The following is a 12731-nucleotide window of genomic DNA, read 5'->3' as shown; positions in this document are numbered from 1 at the left end:
GCACATCAGCCACCTCTGCAGGTACTCAGTGCAGGGTAGCAAATACAAAGGGAGCCCAGAAGGTGGAGACACTGGCATAGAGGCCAAGAAGGGCAGGTTCCTAGAATTCCTTAGAACTTTAAAAAGCCCAAAGCCAGATATATGTCAGTACCTTTACATTTAAAATGAATAAAACACTCTCAGAAGACGGGACCAATCGGAATAGACACCAACAGCTATATGTGCACCAAGGCATCCTGTCCTGCTTCTGTCACACTTCAAGACAGGAAGTTTTACAGTCACAATGCCTCCCTTCTCCTCAGACAGGGCAGGGCCAGCTTCCCCTCGGGGGTCCCTGGCCTGATCTGCGGTGGGCCGAACAGGATGTGCCCAGTGGGTAGCCAGCTGGGGCTCTACAGTCAGCACTCATCTTCCAAATCAGAGACCCCTAAATCTGCCATCTTCGTTGTTCTTTTGCCGCTTGTCAACAACCCCTTCTCAAATTCTTCTTCAGTGATTTTGCCTTTTTTTAATTTTTTCAAGAGCCTCGTGTCATTAAGGAGTTCCTCCATGTCCTTATCTTCAATGTCAGAGCCCTGTGTGCAGAAGAAAGCATATTACTAAAATTTCCCAGCCACACTGTAGTAGTGAAAATGGCAGTTTAAATAGGAACACCAGGGCTAGGAATATGGCCTAGTGGCAAAGTGCTCACTCACAAATAGGGACATCGCATTTCAAGTCTGCCTTCACAAACAGCAAGTTCTCCACCCCAGGTGCAAAGAAATATAAAAATCTGCAGCTGATTTTCCTTTTTCTTTTTTTGCCAGTCCTGGGGCATGGACTCAGGGCATACGCACTGTCCCTGGCTTCTTTTTGCTCAGGGCTAGCATTCTACCACTTGAGCCACAGCACCACCTCTAGCCTTTTCTGTTTATGTGGCACTGAGGAATGAAACCCAGGGTTTCATGCAAGGCAAGCACTCTACCACTAAGCCATATTGCCAGCCCTCCTTTTTCTATTCAAACAGACTGCAACCCAGATTGGCCTCAAGGCTTCTCAGTGCTCAAGTTTCATGAACCACCATGCCAGCCCCATAATGCCTTTCAAAAGATGATTACAAGGCATGGTCTGGTGGCTCATGCTTGAAATCCTAGCTACTCTAAAGGCTAAGTAAGATCTGAAGATGGCAGTTTGAAGCAAGCCTGGGGGCAGAGAAATCCATGAAACCCATCTCCAATATACTACTCAGAAAAAGCCAGAGGTGGCACTGTGGGTCCAGTGGTAGAGCACTAGCCTTAAGGCAAAAGAAGCTCAGAGACAGCGCCTAGGCCCAGAGTTCAAACCTCAGGGCCAGCACAAAGAAAAAAAAAAATTACAGTAAGACTTGCTCAGAATTCTGAGATGAAATTTAAACAATAAAGAAACTGCAAACTTTACCTCTTCCTTCTTCCTTTTTTCACTCATCTTTTTTTTCCTTTCCTTTTTGGCTTTCTGTTTGGACCATGCTTTGTTTTTTATGAATTTTCGTTTCCCTTCATTTTCTGTTTTCTCTTTTTTTTGTTGCTCCAATAGTTTCTGTCTTTTTTTTTCTCTAATTTTATCTTTAAATGGAATTGTGTCTGTATTAATGTCCACAGGCACAAACTCTGGAAACTGCTTTCCCCTGAGTTCTGGCATCTTAGGCATCTTGAGCAAGGCAAAACCTCGGGCAAGGCTGGCAAAGTCAAGATCTAATGAAATCAAACACCACAGATTATTACCACAGTCAGAATAAATAAAATAAATAAATAAATAAATAAATAAATAAATTCATTTAATTAGAATCCTTTCTTTTGGTTGGTTGTGGGGCTTGAACTCAGGGCCTGGGCGCCCTCCTTGAGCTTCTTTGTGCTCAAGGATAGCACTCTACCACTCGAGTCACGGTGCTGCTTCCTAGTTAGAATTCTTAAAAATGTCTACTAAGTAAAAAGTTAGCAGCCAGCGGACAACTTATTCATGTTTACTCAAAACTTAGAAAAAAAGACTCCCTTTAAGATGTTCAGAAAGTTTGAACCCTAATACACACCACATATTTTAGTAAGATAGGGCACTTTCACCCCTTTAAGACCATCAGCATCCAGATGAACATACACAATTACAGAAGAAAAGTAACTCACCCTTTAGCCTGAAGATGAGACTGCACTCGTGCTTGGCGTAGGCCTGGATGTGGGACACGAAGGCTCTCATGCCCTTTTCAAACATAGCTCTGTCGGCCAGGGCCAGGGCCTTAAGGTCTGGCAGCAGGTTGGCCACGTTCTTCTGCAGACTCACCTCCTGCAGGGGGCACTGCACACAGAGGAGACTCAGGCTCCAAGCACAGCCAGGAGGAAGAACCTTCCTCACCCGAAAGCCCATAGCCCATACCTGGCCCAAGCTCAGTCCTCAAGTCCAAAAGTACTCCTAGTTTTTAAAAACCAAGTTTGAAAGTGGGATTTCATATGACAATGTGATCTGCTAGGCCAGTTGGGCAACACAGGGAACACATTCCCAGTGGGAGGGTGGGTCTGGGCCTGTACTAGCTGCCATGTGAGCTCTAGAGGGGTGAATGTGTACCCCTCACCCAAAGCTGTAGCCTAGGGGACAAACTTTCCCAGCCATACGAATTCTGCATGGAAAGGTGGCTCACCTTTTGGTTGATGGCGAGGAAATTGGTGTACGACTCTTCCATAGGCAGCAGGAACACCAGAGCACTGCCACCATGGCCAATGCGCGCTGTGCGGCCGCAGCGGTGCACAAAGGCACTGTGGGAACATGGGGAGCCCACACTCGGGTGACCAAGAGCAGAGCCCCACTCCAGTCTGTTCCTGCCACTTGGGGGTCAGGTATACCAGCATTTTCCCACATATTAGGAATCTATGCTTACTTTCTGGGAAAGTAGTCACAATGTCATCTACGGTGCTTCATGGTTTTTTACCATTTCAATATTCATGAATTTCTGTGATCACTTTCAGGATTTGAAAAATCTTTAATTGCTACACAATGCTACTTAACACCAAATGTTATTCATTAAGATCTGAGGATCTGAAGTTCCCGGTTCAAAGCCAGCTCAGGCAGGAAAATCCATGAAACTGTTATCTCCAATGAACAATGAGAAAACCAGAAGTGGCACTGTGGCTCAAAGTGGCACAAAAGAACAGGAACAATGCCCAGGTCCTGAGTTTTAGCCCCACAACCAATAAAAAAAAAATTTTTTTTTGGATGTCATTATTTGTTTACATTCCCAGTCCCCAGATTCCTACTTGGATGGGCCAACACCCTGCCAGGGTACCTGGCGCTGCTGGGAGGGTCGTACTGCAGAACCCAGTGGACTTCAGGAATGTCGATGCCCCGAGCCATCACATCGGTGCAGACCAAAATCCCACTAGGAGAGAACGTGGCATTGGACATTGGCCGAATCCTTCACTGCCAGCCCACTCCCCCCTCAGTAATGACAGCTCACACTTGTCCCCAGTTTCTCAGAACCAAGAACCTGCTGACAGGAGCATTCTGATTTGTTTCCTCCTTCCTCTAGGAAGTTCCAGGACTCTACAAAATCCCAGTGAAAGTGAGGTGGGGGGAGACAATATAAAGATTTTTTTTTTGACAGAGGCTGATCTAGAGCTCAATCCTCCCACCTTGGCCTCCTGAGTGCTGAGACTAAAGGTGTTAACTACCAGGCCTAAGTTCAGGTTCTTTATGTTATTTCTTTTCTATTTGAAAAGTGAAACTAACCTGTAGTGGGCCTGACCACTAGCAGACACAAGGAATAAGTGAGACTTTCAGTGACTAAGAAACGGTGGCCAAGTGCGTCACTTCCCACTCACAAGGGCTTTAATGTACAGTGATTCAAACAGAAAGGCCAAGCATGGTGGCTCACGCCTATAATCCCAGCTACACAGGAGGCTGAGATAGATCTAAGGATCTGGGTTTGGAGCCAGCCTTATCTCTAATTAGCCAGCAAAAAGCCAGAACAGGTGGCATGGTTCTAGTGGTAGACCACCAGCCATGAGTAGGAAAACCTAAGTGATAGCTCCAGCCCCTGAGTCCAAGCCCCAGTATCAGCACATAAAGAAAAGCAGAAAACGACTGCCTATATGCATGAACAGAGACAGCTAGAAGAGAGTACAGTTCTGCAGTCTGTGTAGTCTCTACCCAAACAAGACTATGGGCTCCTTTCCAAAGCCTCCACGGGGCCAGCAGGCACTGGAAATCCAGTGCATGCTATGTGCCAGGGCTGCCTTTATGGATGTACACTGAAGTGCAGTGAGTTCATGAGGCTGAGGTGAGGACAGACTCTGGGCTTCATTAGAGAATACATGGTGGCTTCAAGGAAAGGGAACAGCCATGGGCACCTGACAAGGTAGTATGGCTGAAGATCCACCTTCGCCATCAAGGCTGCCCTACCTGTGTAGCTTGCGGAAGTCCAGGAAGATCTTGTTGCGCTTGTGCTTCATCTTGCCATGAATGCACAGAACCTGCGTGCCACTCACCAGCACCTCCAGAGCCTTCCCATAGTACTCCACACAGGCGCAAGTACTGAAGGAGACAGGATGGGTCACAGCCACAGGGTAGAACAGACAGCCCTATGGCCGGAGCCAGAATGAGCATCCTCAGAGAACTATCCTAGAATGAACTCGGGACAAGGCCTCCGGAACATAATGAGGGTGGCTCATTCCCTGCCTCCCCTAACTAGATCCAGAGATTACCTGAAGAAAACCAGATGTTTCTCCTGCTTGTGATGTCGAAGAAAATGTACCAGCTGATTAAATTTTTCATCTGCCTTACATACCTACAATAAAGAAGACATAGTTTAAAAATAATGCCAGACATGGAGGCTCATACCCAGCTCCTCAGGAAGCAGAGCTCAGAATCACTGTAGTTTGAGGCCAGCCCAAGCAAGGTAGCAAGACCCTGTCTCAACCAATCACATCTGCTTAGAATCGCAACTATATGGGAGTCAAACAGAAGGATCACAGTCCAGGTTAGCCCAGACAAATCCCAATACTCTATGTGAAAATAAAATCCCCAAAGAAACAATAATGGGGGGGCTGGGGATATGGCCTAGTGGCAAGAGAGCTTGCCTCGTATACATGAGGCCTTGGGTTCAATTCCCCAGCACCACATATACAGAAAATGGCCAGAAGTGGCGCTGTGGCTCATGTGGCAGAGTGCTAGCCTTGAGCAAAATGAAGCCAGGGACAGTGCTCAGGCCCTGAGTTCAAGGCCCAGGACTGGCCAAAAAAAAAAAAAAAAGAAACAATAATGGGGAATACGGCTCAAGTGGTGGAACATCTGATTAGCAAGCACAAGTCCCTAAATTCAAACCCCACTACTAATTAAAAAAAAAATATATATATATATATATATATATATATATATATATCTCAAATAATTCCCATAGCCATGGCACTGCTGTCTCCCCTTTCTCTCCTCTTCCCAGGCACTACCTCCCTGGTAGCCTGAGCTCTGGGCCACCCCATGACCCGCCCCAGCTAGAAGCTACACAAGAGCAGCTCTAAGTCCAGCCATACTCAGATGCAGTTAGACACAAAAACCCACATGCTGGAGCAGACTACAGGCCACTCCCAGGCCTCCTGTAGCCTGCCACATGAGTCTATGCCCTGCCCCACCTCACTGCACTCAACACCCAGGCAGAGTCACCTGGAGACCATGCTTAAACTAACTTGGGCTCAAGTTACCACTTACTCATCAACAAGCAGGCCATGCCTTCAGACTACCTGTCCCGCTCCACCCCATGTCCCCTGTCGTCCCGAGGGATGACTCACCATGTAGAAGTTCTCTAGGCGGGAGGGCGTCTTCCAGGTGCTGCTGGGAGCCACACCCTTCTCCTTCACCGAGATGCGGACAGGGTTCCGCAGGCCGGCTCGCACCAAATTCTCCACCTCCTGTGTCTGTGTAGCGGAGAAAAGGCCTGTTCTCCTCTGCTTTGGCAGGAACTCCAGGATGGTGTTTATGCTAAAAGAAAGATATGTGCTCTTACCCCTCAGCTGCCAGCTCAGTGAGCAAAAAGAGCACAATGAGAGTTCACAAGGAAGTGCAAAGCCCTGATGGCTGGTAGGGCTCAGCAGTGCAGCACTAACTGGATTAGCATGCTCAAGTCCCTGCTTCCATCCCTAGCACAGAGAAAGTAATTAAGACTGGAAGAAAAGCCATCCAGGTATTTATAGTCAAGCTGGGTGCCAGTGGCTCATGCCTACAACACTACTCAAGAGGCTGAGTTCTGAGAATTGAGGCTCAAGCCAGCCTGAGCAAGGAAGTCAATGAGATTCTTACTTACAAATAATGAGCAAAAAGCTAGAAGTGAAGCTGTGGCTCAAGCTATAGAGCACTAGCCTTGAACAAACGAACTCAGGAACAGCACTGAGGCCCTGAATTCAAATTGGCACCCATGTGCACACACACACACGCACACATATATGTATACTTCTAGTTATACTTCTGGGAGGTATGGACAATTTATGTCTTTCTTTACACTTTCATTTTCTTTAAGTCTTCTCCAATATAAACATGTAAGAAGTATACCTTTAAAATGCAAGGGTAAGGGGCTGAGAATATGGCCTAGTGACAAGAGTGCATGCCTTGTATACATGAAGCCCTGAGTTTGATTCCTCAGCACCACATATATAGAAAAGACCAGAAGTGGCGCTGTGGCTCAAGTGGCAGAGTGCTAGCCTTGAGCAAAAAGAAGCCAGGGGCAGTGCTCAGGCCCTGAGTCTGAGCCCCAGGACTGGGGGCTAAAAAAAAAAAAATAAAGAAGCTCAGGGACAGCACTCTTTTGAGTTCTGCCCCATGACCAACAACAACAAAAATTGAAATAAATGTTTAAAAAAAAAAAAGCAAGGGTGACAATAAAGAAAGGTAAACTTAACACAAAGTGTGTTGAAAGCTGGGGACATGGCTCACGACAGTGAACCTGCCTAGCGCTCAGAATTATTGAGGTCAATGCTGTCCCCCCCACCCCCAAGAAAAAACCTCTGAGGGCTGGGAATGTGGACTAGTGGTAGAGTGCTTGCCTAGCATGCATGAAGCCCTGGGTTCCGTTCCTCAGTACCACAGAAAAAGCCAGAAGTGGTGCTGTCGCTCTAGCAGAGCTCTAGTCTTGAGCATAGAGAGGCTCAGGGACAGAGCCCAGGCCCTGAGTTCAAGCCCCAGGACTGGCCAAAAAAAAAAAAAACCTTTGAGACCAAAAAGCACTATACCATACCAGCCTTTATATGGATGAACTCTAGGGGATGTGATTATATCCCAGAAAGATACCAACATTTTTAATTACCCACATTGGTGTTTCAAATCATCAGAATTTATTCTACTACACAATTTATTTTTAACTTACTTAATTTACTTAGATACAATTTACTGTTTTTGAGAAAACAAAAATTCTGTCAGTTGAACTCAGGGCCTGGGCACTGTCCCTGAGAGCTTTTTTGCTCAAAGTCAGCACTCTACCTCTTTTTTTTTTTTTTTTTTTTGGCCAGTCCTGGGCCTTGGACTCAGGGCCTGAGCACTGTCCCTGGCTTCTTCCCGCTCAAGGCTAGCACTCCGCCACTTGAGCCACAGCGCCGCTTCTGGCCATTTTTCTGTATATGTGGTGCTGGGGAATCGAACCTAGGGCCTCGTGTATCCGAGGCAGGCACTCTTGCCACTAGGCTATATCCCCAGCCCCATCACTCTACCTCTTTGAGCCACAGCGCCACTTCTAGTTCTCCGATGATTAACTGGAGATATGAGTCTCACAGACTTTCCTGCCTGGGCTCACTTTGAACCTCAATTTTCAGCACTCAGCCTCCTGAATAGCTAGGATTAAAGACAGCTCTCACCTTGTTTTTGAAATTTGAGACAGTTCTCTCTATGTATCTCAGGCCTTGAACTTCAGGAAAATGGAATAAGATCAAAGACACCTATAATCCCAGCTCTTGGGAGGCTGAGGTAGGGGGATCATCTAATCATTTACTTCCTAATCATTTTAAGTGACAAGGTAGATAATAAGAATGCTTTATCATGGAGTGATGAAGAATTTCCATTTTTCTCCCCTTTTCGGTCAGTTTTTTTTTTTTTCTTTTTTTTTTTTGGCAGTCCTGGGGCTTGGACTCAGGGCCTGAGCACTGTCCCTGGCTTCTTTTTTTGCTCAAGGCTAGCACTCTGCCACTTGAGCCACAGTGCCACTTCTGGCCGTTTTCTGTGTATGTGGTGCTGGGGAATTGAACCCAGGGCCTCATGTATACGAAGCAAGCACTCTTGCCACTAGGCCATATCCTCAGCCTCGGTCAGTTCTTATCCAGCCAGCCACCACCAGGGAAAGTCCAAAATCCCATACCTTGCCTCAAACCCCATGTCTAGAAGTCTGTCAGCCTCATCGAGTACCAGGACATCCAGGGACCTCACACAGCTGGCCAGGTCCAGGCCCTCGGCCTTCCTCCGGAACATGTCCTCCAGGCGGCCTGGAGTTGCCACAATGATGTTCCCACTTGGCAAAGAAAATGAACCTTTACCACGAGTTCTGGGCTTTGGGAATATGGGTAGCAGCTACAAATTAAGTTTCACATCTCCTAAAGTCATTTAAGAGACTAATCATTTAAGGGCCAGAGGAGGAGAGAATGCTGTTGGACAAGAGGCAAGGGCATGCAGGGGAGAGGTGTCTCCTACCAGGGAGGGCTAGCACAGCACACACTAGAAAACTTACTAGAAGGCATCAGACTGTGGGTTGGGTGCAGCTCAGGGTAGAGCTAGCACCACCACACCTACACAGAAATTAATCAATTAATGTAAAACTATTAGACTAGCAAGCTACGGGCCAGATGTGGCCCTGAGACAGGCTAACCTGCAGGGATTTTTCATGATGTGGATTTCATACAATCAGAAGACACACATCTGCAATTCTATCCTCTATATAATTCAAAACATGGTGACACAGTCCCAAATGCTGCCACGAAACACTGGGCTGGGAATGAGTATGGGGCCTCCAGGGGCCTCATTAACACTGCACTCCGCAGCTATCCAGGAAACCTGAGTATGCACAGTGTCCACCGGAGCAAGACTAGAGAAGGCGCTGGGTATGTAAACTCATCTGGACAGGGCTGCTGAGGGCCTGCAGTGAGGCTCCCCATCCCACGTGTGCTGGGGTTGGGGCCAGTGTAGGCTAGGGCAGGACTTACCCATGCTGCTTAAACCTCTCCACGTCTTCTCCGGGGTTCCTGCCTCCAATCCAGAGAATCTGACTGGAACAATAAACAGTCTTGAAGTCAGTCAGGTGCAGGCCCAGCAGAGGCCATTGGGGCCTGCGCCCCTCCTCACCTGAGCTGCGGGAAGTGCTTGGTGAAGTGTGACAGGACCTCATCAATCTGAATAGCCAGCTCGCGGGTGGGGGTGATGATGATGGCTCCCACCTACCCAGAAGTAAAGTGGCAAGTCAGCAGCATGTGGGGGCTCCCATCTCCTACTTCAGAGCATCCCCCCAAACTTCCTGGCAGCCTCAAGTCATGGCACAGGTCAACTAAGGACCTGAATTACGGACTAGGGAGCCAGCAGTCCTTGGGGATAGAGGTCATGCTTCCATTACCAGACCAATGCCAGCCTTGCTTTGGGTGTCTCTACTTAAAGGCACCTTTTACTAGATTCGTTCACATGGCACTCAAGGCCAACAACAGCATGGTAGCCCTGAATAGTGCTCATGTAACAAACTTTCCCCTGCATGTCCGGACCTCCTGCGCACAGAGGCACCAGATGGCGCTGTGGTGCAAAGGACAGATTTAAAACAAAATCATGCCAGGTGCTGGCTCACCCCTGTAATCCTAGCTACTCAGGAGGCTGACATCTGAGGATGGGAGTTCAAAGCCATACCTGGCAGGAAAGTCTGTGAGACTCTTATCTCCAATTAACCACCAGAGAACCAGAAGTGGCACTGTGGCTCAAAGAGGCAGAAAGCTAGCTTAGAGACAGTGCCTAGGCCCCAAGTTCAAGACCCATGACAAAAAAAAAAGCCAAAAACTACAACAAATGGCAACATATTGAAAACTGTGGCACTCAACAGACCAGAAGAAGTACACCTGTGGACAGTATGGATGGTGCCCCTGCAGGGCCTGGCTGAGCAAAAGCTCTGCTTGCCCTGGCAAATTCAGAATCGCAGAATCCTCCAATAACAAGGCTCCATGACCAGCTTCTTCATCAAGAGTGGACTCCCCAGCAAACAAACCATTCCAGCTCTTCTCACCTGCTTTTTCTTCAACTTCTCCTCCCTTCTCAGAAGGATTTCCAGAGCAGGGATGACAAAGGCCAGTGTTTTGCCACTACCTGTGACCTGCAAAGGGAGGAAAATAGTGGGTTTTCTCTTCCCTGGCTTGTCCCAGTGGAGACAGGAGATTGCACTGGCATCCAGTACTCACCGCCTCTGCTGCCACGTCTTTATTTTTCATGAACAGAGGGATGGTGGCAGACTAGAGGGGAAAATTACAAAGCACTGGTTAAGAATGGCATGACTTCACAGCGGACCCAAGCCCCAGGAACACAGTGGGTGGCTGTGGTCACAGTGGACCCCACCTAAAAGAGACCCTGAGTAAATAAGGAACAAAGCAAAAAAGAATCTCATTGGCAACAGTGTCTTGTATTCAAGTCCTGCCTCCCTGCTTTTGTTCTTTGACATGGACAGGGTTGAGGACATTGGCTTCAGATATTCCAGCTTCAGCACCACAAAAGGATTCCCATGGGGCTGGGGATATGGCCTAGTGGCAGGAGTGCTTGCCTTGTATACATGAGGCCCTGGGTTCGATTCCCTAGCACCACATATACAGAAAATGGCCAGAAGTGGCGCTGTGGCTCAAGTGGCAGAGTGCTAGCCTTGAGTGGGAAGAAGCCAGGGGCAGTGCTCAGGCCCTGAGTTCAAGGCCCAGGACTGGCCAAAAAAAAAGGATTCCCATGCACATGGTCAACAGGATCACCCATGAGACTCTTATCACCAATGAACCAGCAAAAAGTGCTAGACTGCTGGGATCTGAGGAGCACAGTTCAAAACCTGCCCCACCAGGAAGGTCTGTGAGACTCTCCAATTAACCACCACAAAACCAGATCTGTCTCAAAGTGGCAGAGCACTTGAGCAGAAACGCTCAGGGACAGCACCCAACCCTGAATTTAAACTCCACAACCGACAAAAACAAAGAAAAAATGCTAGACTGAGGAAGTGGTACGGTGGCTCAAGTGGTAGAGCATTATTAGCCTTGAGCTGAAGAGCTTAGGGACAGCACCCAGGCCCAGAGTTCAAGCCCCAAGATCGACCAAAACAAAAACCGGCTAAACTGAAGCATGGTTCAAATGGTTGCGTGCCACCTGTGAGCAAGAAAGCTGAATCAAAGTGCGAGGCTCTGAGTCTAAGCCCTATTACTCACAAAGGAAAGAAAAGGTCCTCGGCAACAAGGTTTTCAGTTGTTCAAAGCCACTTTAGGCCGCCCCCAGGGCATTTGCTCTGCCACTTCTCTCCAAGGGAATAATTGTCCTCAATCAACCCACAACCAAAAAGGCCTTCCTATCAGTCTGAGATCTTTCCCAACACCGCACATCAGCTTAAACAACCTCAATCCTGTATATCTTCTGTAGCTGCTGCACTGGAAATGGCGGCCCACAGCTAGAAGGTCCTGATCCTTAGTAAATATTTCTGGAATGAATGGGTGAATGGATGGATGGATGGACGGACGGGGTCGGACTGACTCACTTTCCCAGGTTACATTCCCAGCTCGTCCGCCCTCACAACCTTCGGCGGAAGATATTGCTGGGGTCCCTTCGCATTGAGCGGTTGTCACATTCCGAGGGCTCCCAGCCGGAGCCAGCCGAGCCCGTCCCACGGCCCCGGGCGGTGGCGCTGCGCACCGTCAGCCGCAATCGCCTTCCCAGGTCTGGGCGGTCGGGGGATCCGGCAAAGTCCCGGATGGAAGCCCGAGCGGCTTGGGGCCGAGTCCTGCCAGTGGCAGCGATTGGGTCGGGAGCGGAGACCGATACCTGCACTGGTGTCATGTACGGGAAGCCCAGCTCCCGCAGCGCTCCCAGAACCCGCGGGTGCAGTGGCACCGGGAGCGACTCCCAGGCGCCTTCCGTCACATGCTCCATGGCTCGCCCCTCCGCTCGCTTCCCCAGGCAGCCCGGAACACCAAGAAGCGTACCGCTAAGAGCACTTCCGCTCCCCACTTCCGCTTCCGGCGGCTCCGGGGCCGGCTGGGAACCACACTCAAGCGGCAATGTTCCGCAGGCGGGAGCAGGTTTAGCGGCTCTGCCTTGGGCGCCAAGCCGGGAGGGACTGTGCCCGCTGTCCCTGTCCACCACTGGGAGGCAGGGCCAGTACACCACCGCTGCTTCCAGTGTGATCCCCCGAACAGCCCCACTGGCCTTTACACACATTTAAGACCACCTTCCCCAGCCATGGGGATCTTCTCTCCAGGTTCTTCCAGTGACTCAAGTTACTCAAGTTCGTGGGGTGAATGAACAGAAAGAACGTTCAGCACTCCTGGACACTTGTGCTTCAAACTAAAGATAAAAGCCTCAAGTAACATTTTCACTGAAGAGATGGTCACATCCTCAGAACAACTGTTAAAACTGGGATGCTGCAGGGCAGTGGTACTGTCTGTAACCCCAGCATGCTGAAGAGGCAGCAAGAAAGACCTGGAGTTTGAAGCCAGCCTGGGCACAGAGCAAGATTATCTCAATAACTAAAATAAATATTTCCAGACAGCTCT

The 12731-nt window shown here is 48.8% G+C and overlaps 1 protein-coding gene across 4 annotated transcripts; it reads right to left on the bottom strand.

The window, feature by feature from the left end:
- Positions 1-22: 22 nt before the first annotated feature.
- Positions 23-12129, bottom strand: Ddx55 (DEAD-box helicase 55). 4 transcript variants are annotated; one of them, XM_048343113.1, is made up of 14 exons: positions 12001-12129; positions 10398-10448; positions 10226-10312; positions 9310-9401; positions 9171-9233; positions 8333-8482; positions 5784-5973; positions 4704-4786; positions 4402-4533; positions 3287-3379; positions 2645-2759; positions 2136-2304; positions 1417-1709; positions 23-575 (listed from the first exon to the last, which is right to left on the bottom strand). In XM_048343113.1, the coding sequence occupies exons 1-14, from the start codon at positions 12106-12108 to the stop codon at positions 399-401; spliced, it is 1803 nt and encodes a 600-aa protein (XP_048199070.1). In that variant the 5' UTR covers positions 12109-12129; the 3' UTR covers positions 23-398. The 4 variants fall into 4 exon arrangements, with proteins under 4 accessions (XP_048199070.1, XP_048199071.1, XP_048199072.1 ...); XM_048343114.1 differs by having other exon boundaries at positions 8333-8456; positions 9171-9229; XM_048343115.1 differs by lacking the exon at positions 12001-12129 and adding an exon at positions 11717-11905.
- Between the last annotated feature and the right edge of the window lie 602 nt (positions 12130-12731).

Source organism: Perognathus longimembris, chromosome 3, assembly GCF_023159225.1.
Source record: "Perognathus longimembris pacificus isolate PPM17 chromosome 3, ASM2315922v1, whole genome shotgun sequence".
In the NCBI taxonomy this organism is placed as follows: Eukaryota; Metazoa; Chordata; class Mammalia; order Rodentia; family Heteromyidae; genus Perognathus; species Perognathus longimembris.
The sequence above is the reverse complement of the archived record's forward strand: the minus strand, read 5'-3'. Positions and strand labels throughout refer to the sequence as shown.

What these genes read in the sequence shown, in the direction of transcription:
- Ddx55 (XM_048343113.1), bottom strand. Translation starts at nt 12,108, where the DNA reads ATGGAGCATGTGACGGAAGGCGCCTGGGAGTCGCTCCCGGTGCCACTG. An exon ending in CGTACATGACACCAGTGCAG is followed by an intron (nt 10,449 to 12,000) that starts GTATCGGTCTCC and finishes TTTCCCCTCTAG; the next exon opens with TCTGCCACCATCCCTCTGTT. An exon ending in GCCTAGAGAACTTCTACATG is followed by an intron (nt 4,787 to 5,783) that starts GTGAGTCATCCC and finishes TCTTTATTGTAG; the next exon opens with GTATGTAAGGCAGATGAAAA.